The sequence below is a fragment of the Brachypodium distachyon genome, chromosome 3 (genome assembly GCF_000005505.3).
Source record: "Brachypodium distachyon strain Bd21 chromosome 3, Brachypodium_distachyon_v3.0, whole genome shotgun sequence".
In the NCBI taxonomy this organism is placed as follows: Eukaryota; Viridiplantae; Streptophyta; class Magnoliopsida; order Poales; family Poaceae; genus Brachypodium; species Brachypodium distachyon.
Window position 1 is genome coordinate 3,955,012 of NC_016133.3, and position 25,506 is coordinate 3,980,517.

Consider the following 25,506-nt stretch of genomic DNA (forward strand, 5'->3'; position numbering starts at 1 on the left):
TCATTTTTTTTCCGCATTATTCCAATTTTCGAAAGTAATGGTCCTCAGTGTGATAAAGAGAATCCAAAGTTTGCCCTTCAAGATCAGCCAGGCAAAGAACGTGAGACCCACGTGTTCGGACGACAAAGAACAGACCGTGGGACCCAGATGTCAGCTTCCCCAGACAAACGACCCGGCACGGGAGACCGTACAACACACCCGGCAATCAGGACAAAACAAAACTTAAACCCGAGAAGACGAAGATCGAACACACGACGGCATCTATTTAAAGCGAAATCCGCCACCCCCAACACTCCGTCGCCCCGTCCTCTCCCTCCTTCCCTCTCCCAGCCCTCTCTCCCTCTCCGACCAGATCGAGGCGCCGCGAAGGATCCGACGACCAGACGACGCCCGCGGCCATGGCGTTCGGCGACCGCATGACCACGTTCGAGGATTCCGAGAAGGAGAGCGAGTACGGCTACGTCCGCAAGGTCCGCTACCCTTACCGTCCCCCAGCCCTCTGCCCTCCCCCCTACTCTCCTGTTGCTCGCATTGCTTCCTCGTGGATCCCAGCCGGTCGCCTCGCGTGATCTCCGGTGCCTGTGTCTTCCGCCTGCGGTGTGGTCGGATCGAGCTGAATTGCCGCGAGATTTGTTAATGCGCGGGAGGTTTTCGATTGGGTTTCGCCGTTTCGGGGTGGCGGTGCTGGCTGCTCCTGTGGGTCTCTCACTCGCGATTCGGCGTTACGAAGGAGGCCTTCGGATCCGTCGCGCATTGGCTGGGAATTTGATCCGTACGGCAGTTTGTAGATTTGCGAGGTTGGGCTAGCAGTACTTGAAATTCGCGTGGTATTTTTGATCGCCGGTTTGTGTCACAATGCCGTTTGATCTGAGGTGTGCGGTTATTTGGATGGATGCGGATGGGTACGTTTTGGCTGTTGGCATGCTTGTGAGTGTCATCGGGCTTCTCTCGGTTAGCACTGGTCCTCCTTAATTGGCTCAATTACTGGGGATGTGCATAATTTTGCTGCGTTGGTGAGTTTATGATGATTGAATTTAGATGGGTTTATGATGATAAAAGTCTGCATATTGTGATCTGCCTGGAAGAATATTTTAGATGTCATCTTCTGCATTGCACTATGTGTATAACAATCCTCTTTCCTTCTGCGGATGGTATACTGACCCCTTAATTTTGTTCATTATGATTTGAACTTTTGAGTAACCTTAATGATGTAGGTCTCTGGACCTGTGGTCGTGGCTGATGAAATGGGAGGTTCTGCCATGTACGAGCTTGTTCGTGTTGGGTACGATAAACTCATTGGGGAAATTATTCGCCTTGAGAATGATTCGGCTACAATTCAAGGTATGCAGCATGCAACTTTACCTTATCTTCATCAGTATACGCTCACGAGGTTTGTTTGTAGTTTCATTCTTGTCGAAATATGGTAGCATGTCCAGATCACAAACACTGTTTACTTGTGTTTTCTAGTATACGAGGAAACAGCTGGACTGATGGTTAACGACCCTGTATTGAGAACAAGAAAGGTGTACTTTTGTGATGTGCTGAACTTAAATCTGAAGATCCATGTTTAACTCTTTTAACACATACAGTTGTGCCATGCAGCCCCTTTCAGTTGAGTTGGGACCTGGTATCCTTGGAAACATTTTTGATGGAATCCAGGTAAGCTGAGCATGATGGTCGTTTCTTTTCGTTTGCTTTACTGTTATCTGTGGTTAATTGTCATGACCTCGTTCATGTTCCATTTGCAGCGCCCTCTAAAAACTATTGCTATTAAATCTGGAGATGTGTACATTCCTCGTGGTGTTTCAGTTCCTGCTCTTGACAAAGATGCACTGTGGGAATTTCAGCCAAAAAAGCTTGGTAATGCGTTTAGTATCCTTTAATTGTGAACCAGGGACATCCTGTTAACCTTTTGGGGTGGTTCATATGACGCGCAAGGCCCTCTAAAACACCTCTTTTATCATTCGCTTCAGGTGTTGGAGATGTCATCACGGGTGGTGATCTGTATGCTGTAAGTCCCTATGATGTCGAATTCCATTCATGGATATTACCGTGCAGAAAGCTAGTAGTTTGTGATCTGTTGATTGATGCTCACTATTAACCCGTGTTCACGTGCTAATATTTGCGGATTATATGGCAGACTGTCTTCGAGAACACTTTGATGAACCACCATGTTGCCCTTCCACCTGGTTCTATGGGGAAAGTAAATTACATCGCGCCAGCTGGTCAATACTCCCTGCAGGTTAGTGTATGCTATCACTTGGTCCCATGTCCTATTGATTTGCATGTGTACTACTGGAATACTGTTTCTTAATTTTATTTCAAACCCTACTAATGCTATGCGTGCAGGATACAGTGCTAGAGTTGGAATTTCAGGGCATCAAAAAGGAATTTACTATGCTTCAGGTAAGGAAGTTATTTCTTAGAATTCTTTGAGCACTAAATAACTAGCTTAATATGTTGAACTTATTGAACTACAGACATGGCCTGTGCGTACACCAAGGCCTGTTGCGTCAAAGCTTGCCGCAGATACACCTCTTCTAACAGGACAGGTTTGTGCAGAATATACCTTGAGCCATGCTTTCCATAACAAAATTGGTTATTTTGTACCATGGTTTCTGTGCTGAGATGACCAAACATTCTCAGATGTTAGTTTTCCACTCCAATCCTACTTACTCCATTACTAAATCTCATTCTTATCTGTTTTGAAATGGTTCCAGCGTGTGCTTGATGCATTGTTCCCCTCTGTTCTTGGAGGGACGTGTGCTATTCCTGGTGCTTTTGGTTGTGGAAAGACTGTCATTAGTCAGGCACTTTCCAAGGTGATCACCAAATTTTCATTCCTTACTGCTCCTGTTGTCATAGCTGCAGCAAATGTTCCTTCTATTGTCTTGGCAGCATCTCCGTACTGACTACTGAGTTGAGTGATCTATGCAGTACTCCAATTCTGAAGCTGTGGTTTATGTCGGATGTGGTGAAAGAGGAAATGAGATGGCTGAGGTTCTCATGGATTTCCCCCAATTGACTATGACATTACCCGATGGACGTGAAGAGTCTGTCATGAAGAGAACGACATTGGTGGCTAACACGTCAAACATGCCCGTTGCTGCTCGTGAAGCCTCCATATATACAGGTATGATGGAGTATGCTGTGATTGCCATGGCATTTGCATCGGACCATAATATTAATAGGCACATATGCCATTACTGTGTAGCCCACTTTGTTTTGTGTACTTTTGAGCTGCTACTTCTGCCCTTGAGTTTCTACCATGCGTACTGACTAAAAGGCATCATTAAGATTGGTGCTTCTGAAAGATAGGAAAGAAAAGGCCTCTGTGCATTTTTTTCCTGAGATCTAAATGCATAGTAGTGTGGCAAACTGGTGATTCAGGATAAAAGTATTGACCACCTTCCCAGGTTCCTAGCTGTATCTGTGATTGTTGCTTACACATTTCTTTTCCTGCTATGTTTCTCTGCATGGTTTGGTCATCTCAAGCAGTGCTGACAATGCTCATTTATGAATCAAATGATGCTCTGTTTATCAACAAAATCTTATACAATATCCTTTCCCCAGGAATTACAATAGCTGAATATTTCCGTGACATGGGCATGAATGTCAGTATGATGGCTGACTCCACCTCTCGGTGGGCTGAGGCATTGCGTGAAATCTCTGGGCGTCTGGTGCGTTGCCCTTATCCCACTATACTTCCATGGAAAAAAGTCTCATTTTCACTGAAGTTCAGTTTCTGTGTCATTGTACTTTTCACTTGTTTCTGTGAGCCTATTACACCACATAATCTATCTATAATACTCCCTCTGATCCATATTAATTGTCTCAAATTTGTCCAAATATGGATGTATCTATGCCTAAAAAGCGTATAGATACATGTAATATTTCGACAATTAATATGGATCGGAGGGAGTATCACTATTAGCCATTTACTGCAATTGACCCATGATACTGTAAGCTTTTGGTATTATCACTGCCAGTGTATACTGTATAGGATATGTGAACTGGTTAAGCAGGATTTACAGAGTGATAACAAATTAGAAGATGAGAACGATTCTTATGGCTTCATGTTAAGTTAGGGCGGCAGGCATCTTTTGGATTTCACAAATACTTAATTACGATTGTTCTTTTATTTATGTAGATTATCTTCTATCCCTGTTTATGTTACTAATGGCACACTTGTTATTCCGAAGGCTGAAATGCCTGCAGATAGTGGTTACCCAGCATATTTGGCTGCAAGATTGGCATCCTTCTATGAACGTGCTGGTAAGGTGAAATGTCTAGGAAGTCCAGACCGAACTGGCAGTGTGACAATTGTTGGAGCTGTCTCTCCTCCTGGTGGTGATTTTTCAGATCCTGTTACATCCGCGACCCTCAGTATTGTCCAGGTAAAGAAGCCACTAAATTACTCAGAGTATCTAGTCCATATTGATTAATAAGCTTTATCCATTTGGTATTGTTAAACATTTGTTGTCGTTGCAGGTTTTCTGGGGATTAGATAAAAAGCTTGCTCAAAGGAAGCATTTCCCGTCAGTTAATTGGCTCATTTCCTATTCAAAATACTCGCAGGTCATTTCCTAACTTCAAATTGCTTTTGAGTGGAGTGTCTAGGTAAAATATGGAGCACAAGAGAATAAGAGTTAACTTTGTTTTGTCGAAAAACATTCTGTCAGTTAGCAAGTGCACCGATTTAACAATAGCATGTTTAAAGGATAGAAACAAGGAACTGACTTTGTGATGATTGGGCATGTGTGTTCCATCAGCCCATCCCTTTTGTTGCATCCTGTTGGGCTATTCTTATTTACCATAATGCTCATAGGTCCCTTGGGGCCCTCTTTCTCTGTGATATTTTACTACTCCTCTGCCCCCCTAGCATCCGGGTTTATGCTTTGTGGCCTTATAATTGTTATCTTTGCAGGCCCTTGAGTCCTTCTACGAGAAGTTTGATTCAGATTTCATTGATATTAGAACAAAAGCACGTGAGGTATTGCAGAGGGAGGATGATCTAAATGAAATTGTGCAGGTATTATTTTGTGACTTCGTGGACTATTTACTTGTCTGAAATTATATTATGTCTTAAACTTATTATCACCTATAGCTGTGTAATGCCTCTTTTTAGTCTGCAGTATGTTTATGCCTAGCATTGTGTTAGATGTGTAAACACATACATCCGTACCTAAGTCTTGGTATTTTGTTGACGGTTGGCCCTGCTAGTAATTTTAAAACAATAATAAAGCTCGATTTCAGTACTACTGTAATATTCAAAACTTCTGCTGGTGTAAATATGCTTGAGCTCTTCTTTTACTCTTTGCGTGATCTTAATTGTTGATCATCATTCCTTAGCTTGTTGGGAAAGATGCTCTGGCAGAATCTGACAAGATTACACTGGAGACAGCAAAACTTTTGAGAGAAGATTATTTGGCACAGAATGCATTTACTCCGTGAGTGTTTGTGTGATGCATTTTACTTACCTTTATCCATACAAGTTCTAACTAACCTTACATCTATGCTACTTGAAACAGATATGATAAGTTCTGTCCGTTCTATAAATCTGTTTGGATGATGCGCAACATTATCCATTTCAACACATTGGCAAATCAGGTAAATTCTCTTGCTCATTGCGCCAACAGTTCCATGACTTGTAGGAATGTTTTGCTATTTGAAAATTTAGAATTGTAAATTAGATTTTCACCTAGAAATTCTTAGGCCTCCCAGTATTTCATTTCAAAGTTTGTTTATACCAAGAGTTGATTATCAAAAAGATCTCGAATGCATGAGGGGGAAAACATACCTGTTAGGCCGTTAGGGGGTGTTTGGTTTAATTTCTAACTAAGTATCAAAGCTCACACATCCAAACAGGTCCTTGACTGTATATCTTGGTCCGGGTTAGGCCCCAAAATCAACTCCCAAGATATACATTGCCAATACCTGGAAAGAAGAAGCATAATAGGAATTACACCTGCTGGATTTCTGGGATGTGCTTTGATCAGAAAAAAAAACCAACTGGATTTACATGAACTTTAGGTTTTGGAATGTTACTGACATTCGGACTCCTTTTTTCACTTAAATCTAACTCCAATTAGCTTCTTTTAAAGAAAGAACCACCACCTTTATCAAGTTGTTTAAATCATTCACTCAATGCATATGTCTTTCTTAATATACACGTGTTTGCATCATTTGTAGGCAGTGGAGCGGGCAGCTGGTGTTGATGGGCAGAAGATCACCTACACTGTCATAAAGCATCGCATGGGCGATCTGTTCTACCGCTTGGTGTAAGTATTTACTATATGTAAACACTTGTTCCTGACCAATGACAACCTCGTTATCGATCTCCTTTTATGTATTACAGATCACAAAAATTCGAGGATCCTGCCGAAGGAGAAGATGTTTTGGTCGCGAAGTTCCAAAAACTGTATGACGATCTCACTACGGGTTTCCGCAACCTAGAAGATGAAGCGCGGTAACCATTTTTCTTTTTCTTTTTGTAAACAATGAGAAACCACGGGTGTCTTTACTTTTTACGAAGGCATGGAAGCTGCTGTGTATTTTTCCAATTCTGAGGGTGTAGTTTCGAGACTATGTACGGGAATTTTCAGCACCGGTACACGGTCGTTTTTGTCGCATCACTCTGTTTTGGATTAGTGCTCGGTGGACACAACATTTTGATGTATCATTAATAAATGATGGGCATGTTCATAGTTGAATAAAGTACGATGGCCATCTATTTGTACATCAATTACTCTCTTTATTGCTTTGTTGAAAAGCCGTGTTGCTTAAAATTTTGGCATCTTGCTGTGGCTATTAGGTGATGGACATGAGACAGCTAACCTCTACTACCTTAGTACGGCTAAATCTTCTGGGCCAAACTAGGACCAGATGAAAGCACTTTATAACTTTAAGAATTCGGAAGTGCCTCAGGTACGAGTACGATAATGGAAGTGTTACAATTTTGTTATGATAGGAATCTTGTCGTAACTAAATCTGCTAAGTTCACAAAATCAGATTAGTGTATTATTTTGTGGGGAAAAAAATCAGATTAGTCAATCGTAATGAAATCGTACAAAATTTATTGTACATGCAGCATTGCACATAAGTATTTGCAATATGCTCGATGACACCATCTCATTGTTAAAGTTGATACTCTGCGAGCTAAAAATCTGAACAGTTAAATACTTGAAATCTACTAGTTATTTCAGATGTGATCCATAGACTTATATCCACTTATGCTAGCGACAAAAAGAAGAGTACCAATCTAAAAGTTGTAAAATTGCCATAATCCAAGCTTAATTGCCCCTCTAATCTTTCAATGTTCTTTATTTGCCCCCCTTAAGATTAAATCCCGGCTCTGTCCCTGGTAGTGGGAAGAGGATTCAATGAAGTGATCACCACATACTTTACCCTTACGTCTCTTCGATCCATTCCAGATTCAATGATTAAGATGAACCAAATGCCTAGACTTAGCAGGTTTACTCATAGTTTCCAAAATATGTAAACACATGAGTTGAAGCTTTCCCAGAGCATATAATTAGACATTTACTATTTATTAGATTTTTTTAAGTTCAAAAGGTCTGTTTAAATTTGGTAAAATTTGTAGCTGAAACTTTAGAAGCTCATAAAATCCAGATCACGTGATCAGACATTTACTAGATCTTTAAAAGAAAAATTAGGTAAGTTATGCACTGAATCCCGGCTGCGTAATAGTGCAAATGAGGGGCAAAATTAGCACCATGATGTGGCCATTCATTATATGGTTGCTGGGAGCTGCCATTGTGCGCACCGAGTGGCCTATAACGTGGAACCGGGGTTTTAGTTACCGCCCAGTAACCACGTTTGTCGGGCCCCCATGATAATTGAACTTACCAAGAGCAAAAACTTTTTATTGGATTTAAGCTCTCACTCTGTAGATAAATTACCCTGTATCACTGCTAGATCATGAACAAATGCTTGTTGTGTTATGGTAATGTCTTTGTGTCTACAAGGAATTCAAAATAAAACTATCTTTTTGCAGAAAAGTTTGAATTCAAAAATCTTTTGAATTTTTTGGGCGATAACCGAACTACGTAAATATCACGTCCCCTAGTGGCTCTTGGCCACGAACACGTCATCATCCCGCGTCACACACATATTTCTAGGATGTCCTGAGGGCTATACATGGGATAAGCTCACTCAGGTCGTCGGTGACTCGGTGGGAGTCCCCCAATCCCAATGTTGCTCCTCAACTGCACTGTTCTTCCCTTTTGCTACTCTTAATTTTTTTTGCCACTATTATAAGTTGATATGACACTTGGACGTGTTAAAATGGATGCCCCACAACGATTTATGGTATGCAAGACCTCCGTTTTAATCGTATCGAACATGACATGGAGCGTCGAATGAACATACGTACCCACGTCGTAAGTAGCTTTCATACGAACCTGCGTGAGCACCATCCATGCAAATTCCATCGTGTAGTCAACATTCAATTAAAATATACAGCGTGTCTACGTGATACATGTCCTAATCGCTGGAGATGTTCGGACCGACTAATTCTTCCCTGTCCTCGGACCAACAGGTTGTTCTTTGACCGGATCCCAAATTCCCATTCCCATGTAGGGTTTCCACGGGAGAATTCCAATCAAACATACTCCGTACAAAACAAATCCTTCCAGTTTAAATCCGGAAATCCGTTCAATTCAATTGAGAAACACACATCACTTTGCCTTTTCTTTACCAACATTCCATTCGCCTTTGTTGTCTCCCTGGCTCCCTGCACCTACATTCCCATACTTTGCTTTGTGTTGTGCTATGCGATTTTTGAGGGTGACAGCTCGAAGTCAGCTTTTAGTTGTTTGTTGCTATCGTGCCGTGATCCACCGTCCACGGCAAGTCGGCAAGGAACCCCGGGAACTGGACGATCCAAAACTGAGGTCAAGAAGTTATTCAAGTTCAACTATCAATTTATCTAGGACACAAGGGGCAAGAACAAACAACCAAAGATTGTTTATGCTCTAGTGGGACGTAATTTGTCCCGGGGAAAAAACAACATTATCTAGCATTCGGACACGCATAGAACAAAGGGGTCTTCAAGCTTAAGGGTAGCTATCGTGTTGTAAAAGACCTTAAAATGGCTATATCTGACGACGTACGAAGGATAAAAAAGTCGCCGCCGAATTTCGTTTAAGTCGTTGCAATCTGGAGATGAATCTTCTTCTTCCGCTCTTGGAGAAGATTTTACTTTGAAAATTCTAGCACCCCTTATTTGGGAATAAATACAATCACGACTCGTAGAAATGAAGAAGAGTCCAGACGCCCGTGCTTCCAGTTTAATCAATGAATCTAATTGTCCCAAATGTTAGTACTTCAACTGGAGAACGCAGGCACTGCAATAACTAGAATCTCCCAAAATTAATTGCAGTAACCCGTTCTGTAAGCACATTAACACGTCCTCTCACTCAGTCTCGAGTTCCGACTTCCGACGGGGGCTTGAAGGAAGGAAGGAAACCGGGTGGGTCTTAACAAAATGATTAACGCCTGCGCCGCCGTTAATTAACTCATTTGGTTTGTTTAAATCCCTCTCTCCCCACTTCCACCGTCACCACCACCTCGCATAGTCCTAGTCCCACCACCACCTCCGGAGGAGCCACTCGCCACCGCCCCGCGTGAGCCCTAGCTCCGATCTCGCCGGCGCCGGGCCCCAGATCCCACCTCGCGCCTCTCACGTACCCCCGCAGCCCGCAGACGAGGCGCGCACCGCTCGACGCTCCGCCTTCCGTGCCGTGCGTGTACGTAAGCTCTCTCGTCCCACCGCCGTTTCGAGCTCGGCCCGGAGCCTCCCCCGCTCGGCTTCCTCGCATTGGGGGAGGCGACGAGCCGTAGACGGGGCGCAGGCCTGCTGCGTTCCGGACGCTTGCTCCTGCTGTTTTTTATTTTGCTGTTGCGGTTTTCGCGTGGGTTTTAGTTTTTTGAGGTGATTTGGGCGTGGGGCGCGTGATTCGGCGCGGGCTGGTGCGGTTTCCGGCTGCGGCGATCGGGTTGGGGTTGGGAAGGCGGTGAGAATTCCCCTGGGGATCGGGGGATTCGGAAGCAGGTTGACTTTTCTGAGCCGCCATTTTGACTCTTCCGCGCGTGATTTGATTTGGAAAGGGAGATCAACTCTTGCTTTCGCTGTGTTAATCGTTTAGACAACCATGATTCGAAATGTTCATTTGGAGCCTCGAAATACTTGCCAAATTGTACTGTTGCTAGTCACAACTCACAAGCGAAGCAAGTAGGTGTAGCGACAAACAGTGAGAAAAAGTAGCAGATCTCATAGAATAACATATAAGTAAGCTGAGGATGATTTTGTTTTAGCATCGCCAACTTGCCGAATTCGTTCAGCACATGATGGTTTGTGTGAGTGATTGTTATTGCTTTTGTGGTATATCAATGTGATTCATGGATTGGACACCTTGCATTGCAGGAAGGTGGCAGCTTTGGGGGTGTAGCGCTATTCACCCTTTTTGATAAGTGCCATGTAGTTTTCGCCTTCTGAATTATATGCACAGGATATGATGCCAATACTGTGCTCTTGATTTGATGATGGCAAGGAGATGAAAGTGTCCAAGGTGTGGCCGCGGAGCAGCAAGGACATGACAGCCATGCCACCTCCGCGCCACCGTGGCGCTGCCAAGAAGCCAATGTGGATAATTGTGCTGTTGTCAATGGTCTGTGTTTCGTTGATTGGGGCCTATGTGTATCCTCCACGGCGCTACTCCGCGTGCTACTTCTTCGCTTCAAGTGTTTGTACTCCATTTAAGGATTGGCTCCCAGCGGTAACCCGGCGGGAGAAGACAGACGGAGAGATCATTTCATCTGTGGTTATGAGGGATCTACTTTCAATGCCTATGCCTGTGTCAAAGAAGCCAAAGATCGCTTTTATGTTCTTGACACCAGGTTCATTGCCCTTTGAGAAATTGTGGGAGAAATTTTTACAGGTTCTTTGCTCATATACCATCATCTTCCTTTTTTAAAACGAATACAATCACTTAGAAAATAATTTTCTTGAAATTATGTACACAGGACCACGAGGGACGGTATTCCATTTATATCCATGCGTCACGTGAAAAACCTGTGCATTCTAGTTCTCTGTTTGTGAACCGAGAAATTCACAGTGAAAGGGTACTAACTTCCATCTCTACTTTGTATACGTCTTTTCCGTGCTTTACCTTAAGTTATGTGTTTAATCAGGTGCTTGAATTCAAACTAGTAAGAAAAAAAGACCATCGCATCTTTAAGTCTGTGAGGTTGCTGAGAAACAAGAAAGTTGTGGCATTGCTTGTGTTTTCGCCACAATCTTGTTTGATGTGAAAAACTGATAAATAACAGTAACAGTTACGACCAAAAGGCAGTCAGCAATTTGTACTAGGGCCTAAGGCTGCCACTGGGTAGGGTATCGATGAGTGCAAATGTGCAATACTACAAAGCCATGATGGTGACAGTCTCTCTGGATTGATCACTATTTACTTATTTAGTATTGGATAATCATGTAAACCATAATAAAATAACTGGATTGGTCACTCAATTTTTTTCTAGATAACTATGTGTTGCTCATCTTGCTAGATACCCAAGCGTCTTAATGCGACCATAAACCATAATACGCCTCTACATAAAAACATTCATGATCTTTGTTTTATTGAGAGTTTGTCTCTCATGCTGGAGCTGCTGTAGGATTATAAAAAGGAACCAAAATCTAAGAGATGGTATCGTGAGATCGTGGAAAAGATCGTGACAGAAGAAAAAAGTGTACAGAGGCAATATGAGCTTATAGGAAATCTGAAATTCAAGGGCTAAGTGACTACTTTTGCAGTCATGCATGCCACATCTTTTATCTGGATTTAACTTGCCGTGTTTTATATGGGGTTGGTTCTCCTACGAAGACTATGGTACAACTTTGCAGCAATCAACCTATACCCCATCTTTTAGAATTTCATAAGTATGAGTTGTTCCCTCATTGTTCTGCATAAGTCATATTATTAATTTAAGGCAAATCTTTGTATTTATAGAACTAAAACACTAATGTCTTTGTAATGCAGGTAGTATGGGGGAGGGTTTCAATGGTTGATGCAGAGAAGAGGCTGTTAGCAAATGCGTTGGAAGATGTTGATAATCAATTTTTCGTCTTGCTTTCTGACAGGTTTTGAATGATTCTTCTTGCAAAAGGTTTCCTTTTTCAAATTTTGATCAGTATGTTAATATTCTTTCTCTTTGTGTGACAGCTGTGTTCCACTACATAGATTCGATTATATATATAATTATCTGATGGGAACAAATGTTAGCTTCATTGATAGGTAAGAGCACTGCTGCTCATATTTGAATGTCTATAAGAGGAGGTTCCTTGAAAAAATTCTCTATAAGAGGAAAACACAAAGGATATAAGTTTCTATTTAAAACACATTTCCGCATGTATCATCACCTGTACTTTGATTTTGCTTAGTATCCTATTTACAAACAATTGGAAACAGTTCCATCATGCACATTTCATTTCACAGTCTAAACGGTGGTCTAGAAAAAGCAGATGTGACTTTCTATTTAGAAGAATAGAACAAGGAATGTCCTAAGATTAATGTTGAATTTTTGTCCACACTATCAGCTTCCTGGATCCTGGTCCTCATGGAACTGGAAGGTATTCCATGGAAATGCTTCCTGAAATAGAACAAAGGGACTTCAGGAAGGGTGCCCAGGTACTATATACTACTGTATTGTTTATAGAATATTTACTGCTCCAAAATCTATTGTTTTTTTTTGCAAGAGGAAGTCCATTAATTTATGGGCACTTGACTAATTGTAATGTCTATCTAGTTTTAAAAATAAAATAAAATAAAATGGAAGCTTTATTATCCCGACCTCTGCATCAAGTATGCATATAGTCCAAATTCCTACATTATCCGCAACAACCATAAAACAAGTGACTGCATCTGAAAGTGTGACAGGTCACACCTTGAACCGACCTACGTGTCGTTGTTTTAGTTCAAATTTGTACTAAAACAACGACAACAATTTAGGATCGGAGGGAGGAACAAGCAATCTAGAGCTAGCATGCCACCCAAACCGGGACATAAACTCCCTAGTGATCCACTTTAGTCGATTGACACCAAACTACTTCGGTTCCTTGTGCTGCACCTTCTGAACAACGCCCATAATCTGTTTTACACCTCTTAACTCTTCTAGGAGTCCAGAAAACACGTCCAGCGGTTCACTTTTCACCCTCCAACTACGGAAACCATTTGCTTTTCAGTCCTTTACCCTAGGCTGGTTTCAGGGGGTCACTTGGGTGCACTCACCGCTTTAGGTGGAATCGATGAAATCGTACCAAACGGAAGTTCAAAAAGTTATGAAAATGTTTCAAAACAATTCTACAACATTGACACACGATGCATCTATTATCTCGTAAATTCCATACCCAAATTCGATTTACAAATGAAGAAACAAAAGGACAAATTAAGATGCAACTACTAGTTGAACAGTAGAATTTGAAGCCAATACTGTTCACAGCAGCATTTGTCTTCTTTGTTTTTCAATGTGGAGATCAAATGGATTGGATTGGAAACTTTGTGACATGGAAGATATATCTTGCATTCATTATCTAAAAAACAGATCTATCTTGTATGAATGCTGCAATGAATATTGATTATTTTTATGACCTTTTTGGGTTTTCATCCGATCCGATTTCACCAATTCTACCTAGGGAGGTGAGTGCATACAAGTGATTGCCCTGGTTTCTTCAGTGGGTTCCGCCATGCTAACAACACTCGCCTTTGGAAGTACTGTCACGCAGCTAGACGGTGTTAGCTTCGGGTTGGAGCATAATCTCCTTTAGGTTTATTGATAATTTGATCAGGATGACATAATTAACATTTCTTTGTATAGAGGGATTTTGAACAGGAAAGCTTAAGACGAATCAGAAGGATAAGCAAGCACTAAACGCTGAACAAACTAAATAGATTGATACAGGGGAGTCAATTACTTGTGTTTCTTTTCATCCAATGCTGAGTAATTTTGTGTGCTTCCTGTAGTGGTTTGCTATAAAAAGAAGGCATGCTTTACTGATTCTAGCAGACAGCCTTTACTACAGAAAGTTCAAGCTATATTGCAAGGTATGTTTCCCTCTTTTGATGATTGTTCTTAAAACAAAATGCTACTTACGTCATTGCTTGTTACATGCATATAGTGCAAGCTGATTGGGAAGATAAATTGGTTTTGTACAATAAAGCTGATAATGAAAACTAGCGGAAACACCATTATGTTAGATCTAAACTTCAAGATAGAAAATAGTTCAGAAATGACCCGAGACTATGAAATGACTTTCTGCCAGTTAGTTTTGACTGTTTCAGATGATAGGCAAGGGAATTGAGTGGCTAGTGCTTCAAACAAATGCTCATGAACCTCCAGAGAGGTGCCTTATGTCATCTATTAGTGTGACTACATTACATGAGGCGCAAATGACCATATGACACAGTGCCAGCACTGTTTCTTGGTACATACTACCTCCATTCCTATATGTAAGAACTAAGGAGTCCTAGCTTTGTCCTAAGTCAAAGTTCTTAAAGTTTGACTAAGTTTATAGAAAAATATATCAACATCTAGGATATCAAATAAGTATACTATGAAAATATAAATCATAATGTTTTTAATAAAACTAATTGAGTCGTAGATGTTGGTAGATTTTTCTGTAAATTTGGTTAAAGTTTAAGAAGTTTGACTTAGGACAAAGGTAGGACTTCTTACATTTAGGGACGGAGGAAGTAGTTTTTAATATATCTTAGAAATACCTTAATATTACTTAACCAATGACCATGTGTTACACCTGGAATACTTTTTTTTGGAAGTTGGTTTTTAGATCAAACAATGTTTTACTTTTTTTGGTTTGCAGCCAGCAGAGGGACGGAACTGTATTGCTGATGAACATTATCTTCCAACGCTATTCAAAGTCAGTTAAAAATCTTTTGAAGTGATATCTGCCTTCCTTTTCCTTCGTCCCTGCTTTTTTTTCATTTACTTCCTTTTGAACATCAGATGGTAGATCCTGGTGGAATCTCTAATTGGTCAGTGACACATGTTGACTGGTCTGAGGGAAAATGGCATCCTAGGTCATATAGAGCTGCAGATATTACCTATGAACTCTTAAAGAACATAACGGTATGTTTTAATCTTACAAATGAAAAAAAAAAGGTTTGGCCAATCAAAATATGTCCGCACTGACTCATGCACTTCACTGTTCTGCAGTCTTTCGATGAGAACTTGCACATTACGAGTGATGATACGGTAAGCACTGTGATTCCTCTGTATCCCCCAAGCACAATATTAATTGTGAATGATTATTGGGGTCCAGTACTTCTCTTTGAACACATGAAGTTATTTTTCATTTTTGAATGCTTGCATGCTATGCACCCTATTAATCTGATTAGTAGTTGCCTTGCATTTGATCTTTTTATGGATGGAATTCTGCAAAACATTTCCACTCAAATAGTCCATCATAACTGCAAGTTGCAAATTGTGGTGGTGTAGCATTGACATGCAATTGACGTATTCCTTTATCTCTATTGCAGAAAGCTGTGACAATGACTCCATGTATATTGAACGGAACAAAAAGACCATGCTTCCTTTTTGCAAGAAAATTTTACCCAGAAGCTCTCAACAACCTATTAAAGCTATTTTCCAGTTACACGTCTGCTTGAACTCTACACTATTCTTTGCCATTGGCCTAGGATTCCCTAGGATTTTTCTGTTTTATGTAAATTGTGAAATTGATACTTAGCTGCTTAACACAGATCCGGGGTCAGAAACATGTTGTTGCTGCCTCAATAGTGATGTCCTGTCATTCAGGTTCCCTAGGTAGGGCTGAGGTGCTATATGTTTAGTACTGACACTGCCCTCATTGTAATCCGTTGTGCCTTCTGTATGTTTCTCTTAGTCATTTTTGTCTTCTTTTTTCCTTATTAGTTTCCTAGCTCCCATCTCTCAAGGAACAGGGGTTTTGTCAAAGTTGAGCTGTTATTATATGATCCGTTCTTTTTTGGACCCAGATTATGAAATGAGCATCACCTTATAGTTTAATCAGCTCGTCTTGAGTTTTGCAGGCATGTTTACATTTCTGTTGCACACATTTCCCCCCTTGGCTGAGGAAGTATTGTTCTTCACACCCACATATATTAGCAAGAGGACTTGTCTATTATTGTCATTGACTCTTCATATATTTAGATTTATGCTGAGTTAATATGCCAAGTTTGCAATTTTTTTACCTGTGTGATATCAAGGTTTCAGTATTCAGTGAACCATTTTCCCCGTATAAATATCCAATGCATTCACCATAACAGTATGCAGGAGTCACTAATCATGTTAGCTCAAAAATGTGGATATTGCAAAGGTCATCAGTGTACAGCATCTCCATTCAGCAGAAGAACTAGAATTTGTACATGTTGTTCTACTCAAGTGACAAGGGAGTACCCATCTACATTGACTGAGATCAAAAACGGGGGTGGGCAATTCAGAGCAAACTTGAGCTGCTTTGTCTTGGAGGAGGCACCATTGCTATGAGGTCACTGAAAGGGTCGCCAAACGGATTGTAAGACCCGGCTGGTTGTGAAAAATGCTGAGGCTGCTGCTGAAAATACTGGTGCTGAGGCTGGAAATAAGGCTGCTGCAGCTGATGCTGGTTGTATTGATGCTGATGCTGATGCTGAGTCGCCATTGCCAGCTGGACAGTAGATGGTGGCGCGAAGCTGTAGGACATGGCAAAAGGGTCATTGGTTTCAAACGGATTGGCCTGTCCAAGGCTGCCGTTGTAAGTCATGCTGGCGATCTGCTGCCTCCTTGCACCGTCTTCATAGAGGCTGTTGAGTAGCAGTTTGTCAAAGCCCCCAGCCTGTTAATCAGATGAAAAAATGTGCATGTAATTCAGATCTGGATAACTCTGGTATTTTATTCATGGGCGATGTCTTCTGAATTTGCCCTACTGAGCTATCAGAAACTAGCTAGGAGCAACGGGATTGTACCCACCATTTTGGTCTCAACTGCTCGGCTGGTGTGGCTGCTTGGAGCAGTGACCAGTGCAAGCTCCCACCCAGATGTGTTGCAAGAAAACAAGTCTTGACAAGTTGATGGCTTGCTATGATCACCTACAATCAGAGACCACATTTTGAGAGCAGAAATGCAGGTAAACTCATTGGACATCCGGTTGTGAATGCAACCATGCTTATGTGTTGTGTTGCCATGTTGATCTTCTGTACCTGGTCCTATAATAGCAAGCGCGAGTGCATTGTGTTCTTCGAGTTCTGTGACCAAGGGGTTCACCTCCTCATCCAGGTTCTGCATAAAGCATACAAGCAAGAAAACAGAGGAGTAAGATTCAGAGATACAAACACTGGAGTCGAACAGAAAAACTAGAGAAAGGTCTTTGGAGAAAGGTACTAGTAAATCTCCAGTGGTTTGCAATGGCTGGGGTTGTTGTTCAGGCTCAGGTTCAGGCCCAGGCTCTTGTTCCTGTTTAGGCTCTGCGGGCTCTTCTTTCTCCGCTTCTGCCGGGTTTTCAGGTTCTTTTGGAGCTTCTTGGCTGTAGGTTAGTAGCTTCCTCTCCTCACTCTCCTGCTTTGAGAGCATCAGGAGTTAACAAGCATAACAAAACATTACAACATAATTTCTTTAGCAATAACACTTCTCTCACAAAAAGAACTGCACTTACCACACTCTTGATTGAGGGCCGGGGTGCTTCTCTGATGTACTCCTCCATTGTTGTAAGAAATGATGGGGGTGGCTGCAGAACATTGAGCAACGAAACGCTCATTACAAAGCCATGATCATGAGATGCAGCAGCCCATCATCCCCTTCTCCCATTGTTATAGTAAGATAAGACAACTAGATCTGCAGCAAGCTACTTTGAAACCAACCTGTCTGAGAGTAGGAAACTGGAATGTTCTGGCAAGCTCAAGTTGTTTGCAGAAGTCATAGAAGTCGGCAAGATTTTCTGCCTGTGGATTGACAAATTGTAATTTCAAATTCAAAGCAATTTCACAGTACAAAACTGTGCAGGAGCCAGGGAAGTTAACATACCTGCATGCCAGCTCTTTTATAGATAGCAAGAGCCTTGACAGCATCATACCTTGGTGTCTCAAAGAACTGCATGGGATCAATGAGATCCATAAATCTATGCTTATGATTCAGAAATATTGACAAATATAATTCGTGTACGAGAATGTCATGAAAAAACACTTTACCATATCAACAAGGTTGATGATTCCATCATTGATTGCACAGTATATCTTGAAGCTCTCCTTCAAAACCTAACACATGCAACACACCACCATAAGATATCTTGCAAAATGGAAACATCAACCTTAATTAAAAAAAGGGCTGGTTGCAGGTTACCAAGGCTAATGCATATTGAATAAGGTAATTCGAGCATGCTGCACCTTCAGGCTGCAGTGGTGAAACCATGAATTCAACTTGTAAACAAGCCTCAGAACGGTTGCTTTGGAAAGCTTATTAGCAGAACATGGCAGTATCAAACCTGGCAGCCCATGAGCCTGAAGAGCAGCTGCTGCAGTGCAGGCAAATGCTCCAAGAGATCAAGGCAAGGCAGGGTCCTGGTTCTACTATGTGCCTGCATTTGTCAGGATCACAACATTTCAATCAGCAGAGCCACAAGGCAAACAAACAAATTCATCGCAACATTGCCAAAAGTACAAAATGTGTACCTTGGTAGAACACTGGGGAGATTTCATCAGACGCTCGGTTTCAATATCGTATTTTAGGGCCCTGAAGCACTCGAGCCGTTCCTCCAGGAAGAGCGCGTAGGTCCGAACCCATGCAGAGCAATCCCAAGCTGCCAAGATCAAGAACAAGGTGAATTGATCACGGCGCCATTTCTACCTATGAAAACCTTAGAACCAGGAATTGCCATTGTCATTTCTATCTTCTCTCATTAATGCAATTCAATGAAGGTCAAATATTTTCCATGTTCTTGGAAAAAATGGCTCGGCGGGATGCAAGGAGCAAACCTAATATGCTTGAGTCATCCTTAAAATTTGACATGTGCAAAACGTTTCCTCTGTATGAATAGGCCAAGAACTCCTCTTTGAAAGTAGGATCGCCTTCTCGCAGAAGCCTGTGCAGCACTATCAATGTCTTCAAAGCAACCTACAACAAGATGCCACGAACAATGCGGTTAACGTACTGAAATAGAAAGCTAAAATAAAATAGGAGACACAGGATGAAGAGCCCCCACTGTCCAATTCTTTGTCTTGGACAGCCGTCTCGACAACGCGTATATGCAGTAGGAAACATCGGCGCGAGGGCGATTGACCGAGGTTGCGAAGAATATCTCTGCAATGTGAAAGAGGAAATTACAAGATAGCAGTAGCTAGGATTGAAAGGTGTAACAGACTAACTCACTCCTGACGTGCCGTTCCTTGGGAGGGCATTCTACGTGGTTGGTCGCCTTCACAATTGCAATATCCAAATCCTGACAAACACCCCCCAAAATATGACGAGTGATTCATGAGTGCATCAAATGGAATGCACCAACTTAGAGGAAAATTAAGAATTCACATAGCTCCAGCCAGGGCCAAGAAAGCAATTAGGTTGCCGGATTGGCCAGAATGATCAGAGTTCAAAGACGAAAATTACAGAGCGATAAATCCGCTCGAGCAAGCAAGACGAATAAGGCAATTAAAGGACGACAGGGAATGAACCATCCAACCAAAAATTCATCGGTTCTCTGAAATGAAATGATGGCTTCGCTGGTTGGATTCACCTTGAAGTCGCTATTGACCTTGGCGAGGCCGACCCTGGTGGAGTCCTTGAGGGCGCCGTAGGCCTTGCGCCACGACCCCATCAAGCAGGCTGGGGATCGCTCGCTCGGTCACCGCAGCGCCCCCAAGCCCTGTGCGCGTCTCTCTCTCTCTCTCCCTTTCTGCCGAATCGGGGATGGCAATGCCCCCCCCCCCCCCCCCCCGGCCCTCGCGCTAATTTTAGCAAACAGGCGCCGTGCCGGCCGGTGCCGGCGCGGGCGATCGAGCGCGGAGCTAGCTGGCTGGCGCCCGTCGCGAGTGCGGATTCGAGCATGATGAGAGAGAAGCATGGGTTGGGTGGTGCTCCATCGTGTCAGCCCGCCCGGTTAATGCGGGCGGAGCTCTGCCCAGAACGCTCGGGGTTGAGGAGGAAGAAGAAAGGCCAGCCCGCGCGCGCTTGCGCAAAATGGCCGCGGCTTGATTTCCAGGGAGTTTGATTTTGATTTATTGAGTGTATTTTTTCCCTTGATTTTGATTATTTTTAACGGTTAAATTAACCTTTTTTAGAGGAAAATAAATAAATAAACCGTTCCCAAGAAGATTTATGTTTAGCGAATTCCCAAAAAGAAAATGAACCGGCATTACTCTAACGTCCATAAAAGGCCCATAACTCTCAGAGTCTCACCAGTCAGCACCCTCTGTCGTCTAAGCCCAGCCCAGCCCAGCCCAGCAATTCCGTCCATTACCGGATTAGCCAAACAAATCCCCCTCCCGAACCATTCCTTCCCCCACCGAAGCCAACGACCAAACGAACCCTAGAATCTCGAGCACACGAGAAGAGGGAGATCTCCGAGAGTCGCATCCATGGCGCTGCGTGCCCTGTACAACGAGATCCGCGCGATGAAGGTGCGCGAGGTGCCGGCGTACCTCAAGCCGCGCCTCACCTGGGGCAACGTCAAGAAGAGCACCGACCAGGCGGTCGACCGCTACATCGAAAAGTACATCGAGACCGGCTCCGCGGACCCGATCTTCCACGTCTGCTTCGGCGGGATGGCCTTCTCCTACCTCGTCAACCTGCCCTGGGAGCGCGCCCACCTCGAGCACCTCGAGAAGCACGGCGGCGGCCACTAGATCCGGACCCGCCTCGCGCAGGTGAGGACTACTATGTTTTTCTGTTTTTATTACTATCTCCTGATCCGATCGCCCGTGGCGCGATGTGATGCTATTCGGCTGATCGAATCGCATTTGCCGTGAGGCGTTGTCGATGGCTGAATTTAGTTACGGTGGCATGGATCGCTGCGTTCGTAGGTTAGATGCAAAATATTCTGACGTAGACATTGAATGCGTTTGATCGAATTAGATGTGGATATGTAATTTGCACCTACGTGAATTCCGGCGACAGGGCGTGCTATTTTGGGGCAACTGGGTATTTGTATCACTTTTCTTGGTGGCAATTGATCGGTTTGAGATATGGGCATGGTGGTGGCTATTTTTGTTATGACATGATGATACTAGACTGAAATGGCGACCTACGAATGGACTCTATCGCTCCTGCAAAATGTGGGAGATATAGTCTTTTGATCCCTCCTGTCAGGATATCGCTTAGCATTGTCTTTTCAGTTTTACTTTTTGCACAAGTAGATCATCCTTGGAGCTTTACATAGTTTGATTCATCTTATGTAGATTCTGCTTTGCTGCTACACGTCCTGAATAGCATAGAAAATTGTTGGTTGATCAATCTAAGTTCTGAGTGAGGTATTTCATGGGTACGGTGTGTAATTTATAGTCCACATTGTGTCTTGCCTGACTATGTATAGTGTGGAATTAGTGCGAGAGACCTATTAACCATGAAGTTGCTGCACATTTTGTGTAATTGTGTAGGTGCACCTAATATGATCAAATAGTGGCGTAAGTTTAATTCACCTTTTGTTGTTAGTGGCTAGGTCAATGGTTTTTAGATGTTATGTAAAAAACGGAATTCGCGAACTGATTTGACTTTCTGTTGAACTTAAAATGTACATGTGGATTCAAGTTATTCTGAAGGCCTTTTGCAGATTCAACAATAGTGTGACAGAACCTGCCTTCTATCTAATTAGTGTAGGAAGGTTACTTCCATTATGTATGTGAGATACTGAGATCCCTTTTCAAGAATGATGTATAATATACCTGATGTATTGATGTCAACAAGAACAGATGGCTAGTTGGCTACCTGTGATGAATATCTTACGTATATCATCTACTCGGTATTATATTCTTAACTGTAAACATGTGCATTATCCACTGCTTGTTGTATGTTCTTTTGGCCCGAAACCATATTTGCAACCTTTAATCAAATGTCACATGAGTCCATTGTCTCTTAGGTGACTGTTGATCCTTAACCTCATTTTTCTTTCTTCTGCAGGAGGGCTGATCTGCGGTTGATCCAGGCTGGTGTTTTCCATTTTTCTTCTACTGATGGGCTACCTGGAGCTGATGTTCATTTGATGGTCCGTTTATTTTGTATGGCAAGGCAGCAACAGACTGTCTAGTTCACTGTTATGTTCCTCTGCAACTTGTCATAAGCAACTTCAATCTGGGAAGTGTATCCATGTGATTAAAAACGTTTTCATCGAATTGAGTACAAGTTATCTTGTGAATTGTGATACATTCCAGTAATAAGTTGTCAAACAAACCCTTTGGCGTTCTTGTGCTGCCTTAATATTTCAATCTCTGATTTATATGCGTCATACTCCCTCCTTTTCATAAAGAATGATGCCCACACGAGTATTTACTTTGACCAAACCAACAATCAGACTAATATATGAGGGTTGCATGCTACAAAATTATATCATTGGATTTCTATTTAAATTTTTTTCCAACAATATAAAATTTATAACATATAATCTACATATTGTTGGTCAAAGTTTGGCTGCAAAATGCACGCACGTCATTCTTTGTGAAAAGGAGGAATTATGTTTCTCGATCTATATTCCCATTGTTGCAAACATTAGTTGTGCTACAGATGACACTAGAATCTGGATAAAAAAAAAAGGGAAATGACACTAGACATGGACGGAGAGATGCCACTGCGGCACTGGAGCGACAGGGTATGTCGATTGTGGTATGTGTATGTTCACTACTTGATCCGTGATGAAGTGTGCACCCTCAGTCAGACGGAAACAGGAAAAAGCGCCTCAGCCTTGCTCCGTATCTCTCTGCATCTGCGGGCTCTGCAATGAAGTGGTGAACATACAAGCCCAACAAGACATGTTTGTTTAGGAAGACCAACAGCCCAGCAATCCCAAGAAGACTCTGACTCTTCTTCTTCGTCATGCTGGCTTCCGCCTCCGCCGACGACCAGGCTTCCGCCATCCTTCCGGCTCCTGCGGCCGCAGAGGAGGCCAGAGAGCACGAGCATGGGGGATCAGGACGAAGACGACGAGCGGTGGCTCACTGCCCTTTCCGAACCGGAGCTCGTACGTTTGTGACGCCCTCCTCTTCTCTTCTCCCTCCCTCCCTCTGCTTGCTTCTATCTCTTCCTGATGAGAGAGAGAGCTGTAATGGTGGTGGCTGTTCTTGTGTTTTTTTGCAGGATTTTCTCATCAGATTGAAGAAGCTGGCCGCCACGCGGGCCAAGACCGCCGGCCATCCCCACCTCGCAGACCAATTTGATCTGCGGACGCTGCGGGCTCTCGGTACTCCACCGCACCTCCTCCTCCTATGAATACCCCGAATTTGTGCGATGAAGTGGCAGATTCTTTTTTACCCAAAACTATGAATTCATATCATTAGACATGTTTTTTGCTGATTTCAGTGTTGCAACATACAGCAGATCCCACGCAAATAGAAGTAGTACTTGCAACCATTTTCCTGCTGACTTTGTACAAAGCTATTGTAGGTCACAATCCATCTAGCAAAATGTACTCCCTCCGTTCCACGAAGATTGGCACGGCTTCTAGTTCAAAACCGCGCCAATTTTTATGGAACGGAGGGGAGGGAATAGCATTTATCCTTTCCAAAGGCCACCCTTTTGCTCAATGTCTTACTTCACGTGTATGGTGCAATCTCTTTGCTGAACATGCTTAAGCTTGCGCTTTCCAGAGGTTGTTCTGCTGGGAAGTTTCAAAGAACGACTCAAAGAAACCTCGGTAGATCCAAACATTCTCGATAGGCTTGCACTGTCAAGGGATGCTGATGTGGATTCCAGCGTCATTAGTAGTGATTTGGAGGTGTTCGGGTGCACAAGTGATCAGCCAACACAAAATGGTGTCAAGAAAAAACGAAAGCAGATGCAGGATGAGTAAGTCTTACTGATCAGTCGTGTCGCGTAGGATTGAAAAGGTTACCGCCCATGCTTTCATTTTCTCAAAGCATCCGTATGCTGCATTATGTTAGAATTACATACATGCACTACTGGATTTCAATTCACTTCAGTTCTAGGTAAGATTAAACCATGTTGACAAGAGCGGGTCATATTAAGAAGGCAACAAATTGAGTGCAGAAATGAAAAGTGCCCACAGGTAAAATATGTGAGATGCACGTACCAGGCAGGATCGATGAACTTTGGAAGTTCAGACAGAAGGAATGACTGCATATAATTGTGCCTTTGAACGACCGGTAGAGTGTCTTTGCCCCTGAGGTCACTATCTTCAATATACGGAACCAGTGACAGCACTTTCCTTTTGCTCATGTCAATTGTAACCAGTGATACTGTGTCAATATACGGAACCAGTTTATTAATTATTAACTAATTGCCGCGTCCGTCAGTTTCGACAATAGAATGATAGAAAGGGCACGAATATTTGAAGACACAAAGGATAAAAGTTATGAAGTAAAAAAATAGTAATGTAAATAACAATTAGTTAATAAGTTATCCAGTTATATCAGTAGTTTGCCTGATTGGAGTTAATAGTTTAATGCTAATGCATGCACACAATTGAATCAAGCAAAACTGAAAGCAAGTCCATGATGCTACTGCAGCTATATGAGCCTTCATAAAAGAACAAATAAATCATCTGAATTATGTTACTGCTTGCTGCAGAACCAAAATATTCCCATGCTTATGTATGTCAAACAGAGGATCACCATGAGATTCTTCCGCTTTTCCTACTAAGGAGTGACCATCTGTCGGTAGTATAGAAAATAGATGCCCTCTATATTCAGTTCAATACTTCTAGAAAGCAGCAAGGACTCATGAAACTACATCAAGGAAATAAGTTACAGTAAGCTTACCAGAGTTCCATAGAAAGAATCTTATTGTGGACTTGCTCTGAGCCCATGTGACCACTGAGCCCAAGTGACCATTTATCAGTAGTATAGAAGATGCAGAACAGCAGAAGACGAGGTTGCCTTTCCCGGGCCGCCGAGCGCCCTATACCTACATCATGCGCTTTCTTCCCACCAGCGCGGAGCCGTGGGTGGGGTTGTGTCTACGACCTGGAGGGCTGAGAGCCTGAGAGGCAGTCCCGTCGACGCGTCCATGAGAAGAGGAAACGGTGGCGTCCTGGACTCGTGGCACGAGGAGCGAGCGCGAGGGAAATAAGCCAGGTTGGTTGATGTGGCCCAGTCGGCCAGATTAATTGGTGGCCTTACATTTTTTAGTAAATTAAAAAAACCATCGCATTAGAGTAGGATTTCCAAAAAATACACCGGATTTGGTTAACTCCGTCTAAGTCCGTTTCTGAACGGTATGGAAATGTGGCAGAAGCCGAACGCCCCGCAAATATTACTATAAGCCAAGGGGGCCAACGGAAAAAAAAAATCCCCGATTCTTCTC

At 42.7% G+C, this 25,506-nt stretch overlaps 4 protein-coding genes and 1 long non-coding RNA gene across 9 annotated transcripts; 3 read left to right on the forward strand and 2 right to left on the reverse strand.

The window, feature by feature from the left end:
- Positions 1 to 268: 268 nt before the first annotated feature.
- On the forward strand, positions 269 to 6,757 carry LOC100837180 (V-type proton ATPase catalytic subunit A). The gene is made up of 19 exons (XM_003570364.4): positions 269 to 470; positions 1,215 to 1,341; positions 1,468 to 1,523; positions 1,603 to 1,659; positions 1,749 to 1,860; positions 1,974 to 2,011; positions 2,141 to 2,242; positions 2,350 to 2,406; positions 2,481 to 2,552; positions 2,721 to 2,822; positions 2,938 to 3,133; positions 3,574 to 3,680; positions 4,203 to 4,397; positions 4,492 to 4,578; positions 4,928 to 5,032; positions 5,353 to 5,450; positions 5,532 to 5,610; positions 6,193 to 6,281; positions 6,359 to 6,757. Exons 1-19 carry the CDS (start codon positions 399 to 401, stop codon positions 6,471 to 6,473), a joined length of 1,866 nt encoding a protein of 621 aa, XP_003570412.1. The 5' UTR covers positions 269 to 398; the 3' UTR covers positions 6,474 to 6,757.
- Positions 6,758 to 9,556: 2,799 nt separating this feature from the next.
- On the forward strand, positions 9,557 to 16,080 carry LOC100826766. Of its 4 annotated transcripts, none has more exons than XM_014901296.2 (11): positions 9,568 to 9,774; positions 10,448 to 10,961; positions 11,047 to 11,145; positions 12,060 to 12,160; positions 12,243 to 12,314; positions 12,617 to 12,707; positions 14,040 to 14,120; positions 14,897 to 14,953; positions 15,040 to 15,162; positions 15,250 to 15,288; positions 15,573 to 16,080. In XM_014901296.2, the coding sequence occupies exons 2-11, from the start codon at positions 10,578 to 10,580 to the stop codon at positions 15,699 to 15,701; spliced, it is 1,176 nt and encodes a 391-aa protein (XP_014756782.1). In that variant the 5' UTR covers positions 9,568 to 9,774; positions 10,448 to 10,577; the 3' UTR covers positions 15,702 to 16,080. The 4 variants fall into 4 exon arrangements, 2 of the variants coding, with proteins under 2 accessions (XP_014756782.1, XP_010233892.1); XM_010235590.3 differs by having other exon boundaries at positions 9,568 to 9,770; XR_002965082.1 differs by lacking the exons at positions 15,250 to 15,288; positions 15,573 to 16,080 and adding an exon at positions 14,358 to 14,525 and having other exon boundaries at positions 9,557 to 9,770; positions 15,040 to 15,125.
- A 262-nt stretch (positions 16,081 to 16,342) lies between these two features.
- LOC100827074 (putative clathrin assembly protein At5g57200) lies at positions 16,343 to 19,948 on the reverse strand. 2 transcript variants are annotated; one of them, XM_014901630.2, is made up of 15 exons: positions 19,775 to 19,948; positions 19,414 to 19,483; positions 19,247 to 19,344; positions 19,020 to 19,158; positions 18,717 to 18,844; positions 18,530 to 18,622; positions 18,388 to 18,438; positions 18,237 to 18,302; positions 18,073 to 18,138; positions 17,910 to 17,990; positions 17,705 to 17,776; positions 17,434 to 17,607; positions 17,253 to 17,331; positions 17,023 to 17,141; positions 16,343 to 16,888 (listed from the first exon to the last, which is right to left on the reverse strand). In XM_014901630.2, exons 1-15 carry the CDS (start codon positions 19,853 to 19,855, stop codon positions 16,511 to 16,513), a joined length of 1,695 nt encoding a protein of 564 aa, XP_014757116.1. In that variant the 5' UTR covers positions 19,856 to 19,948; the 3' UTR covers positions 16,343 to 16,510. The 2 variants fall into 2 exon arrangements, with proteins under 2 accessions (XP_014757116.1, XP_024317500.1); XM_024461732.1 differs by having other exon boundaries at positions 17,434 to 17,610.
- Positions 19,949 to 20,505: 557 nt separating this feature from the next.
- LOC100841437 lies at positions 20,506 to 22,449 on the forward strand. The gene is made up of 2 exons (XM_003570377.4): positions 20,506 to 20,903; positions 22,153 to 22,449. Exon 1 carries the CDS (start codon positions 20,616 to 20,618, stop codon positions 20,880 to 20,882), a length of 267 nt encoding a protein of 88 aa, XP_003570425.1. The 5' UTR covers positions 20,506 to 20,615; the 3' UTR covers positions 20,883 to 20,903; positions 22,153 to 22,449.
- Positions 22,450 to 23,538: 1,089 nt separating this feature from the next.
- On the reverse strand, positions 23,539 to 25,222 carry LOC112271954. The gene is made up of 3 exons (XR_002965521.1): positions 24,963 to 25,222; positions 24,042 to 24,440; positions 23,539 to 23,921 (listed from the first exon to the last, which is right to left on the reverse strand). It is a non-coding gene; the product is annotated as an uncharacterized LOC112271954 (long non-coding RNA).
- Positions 25,223 to 25,506: the final 284 nt, after the last annotated feature.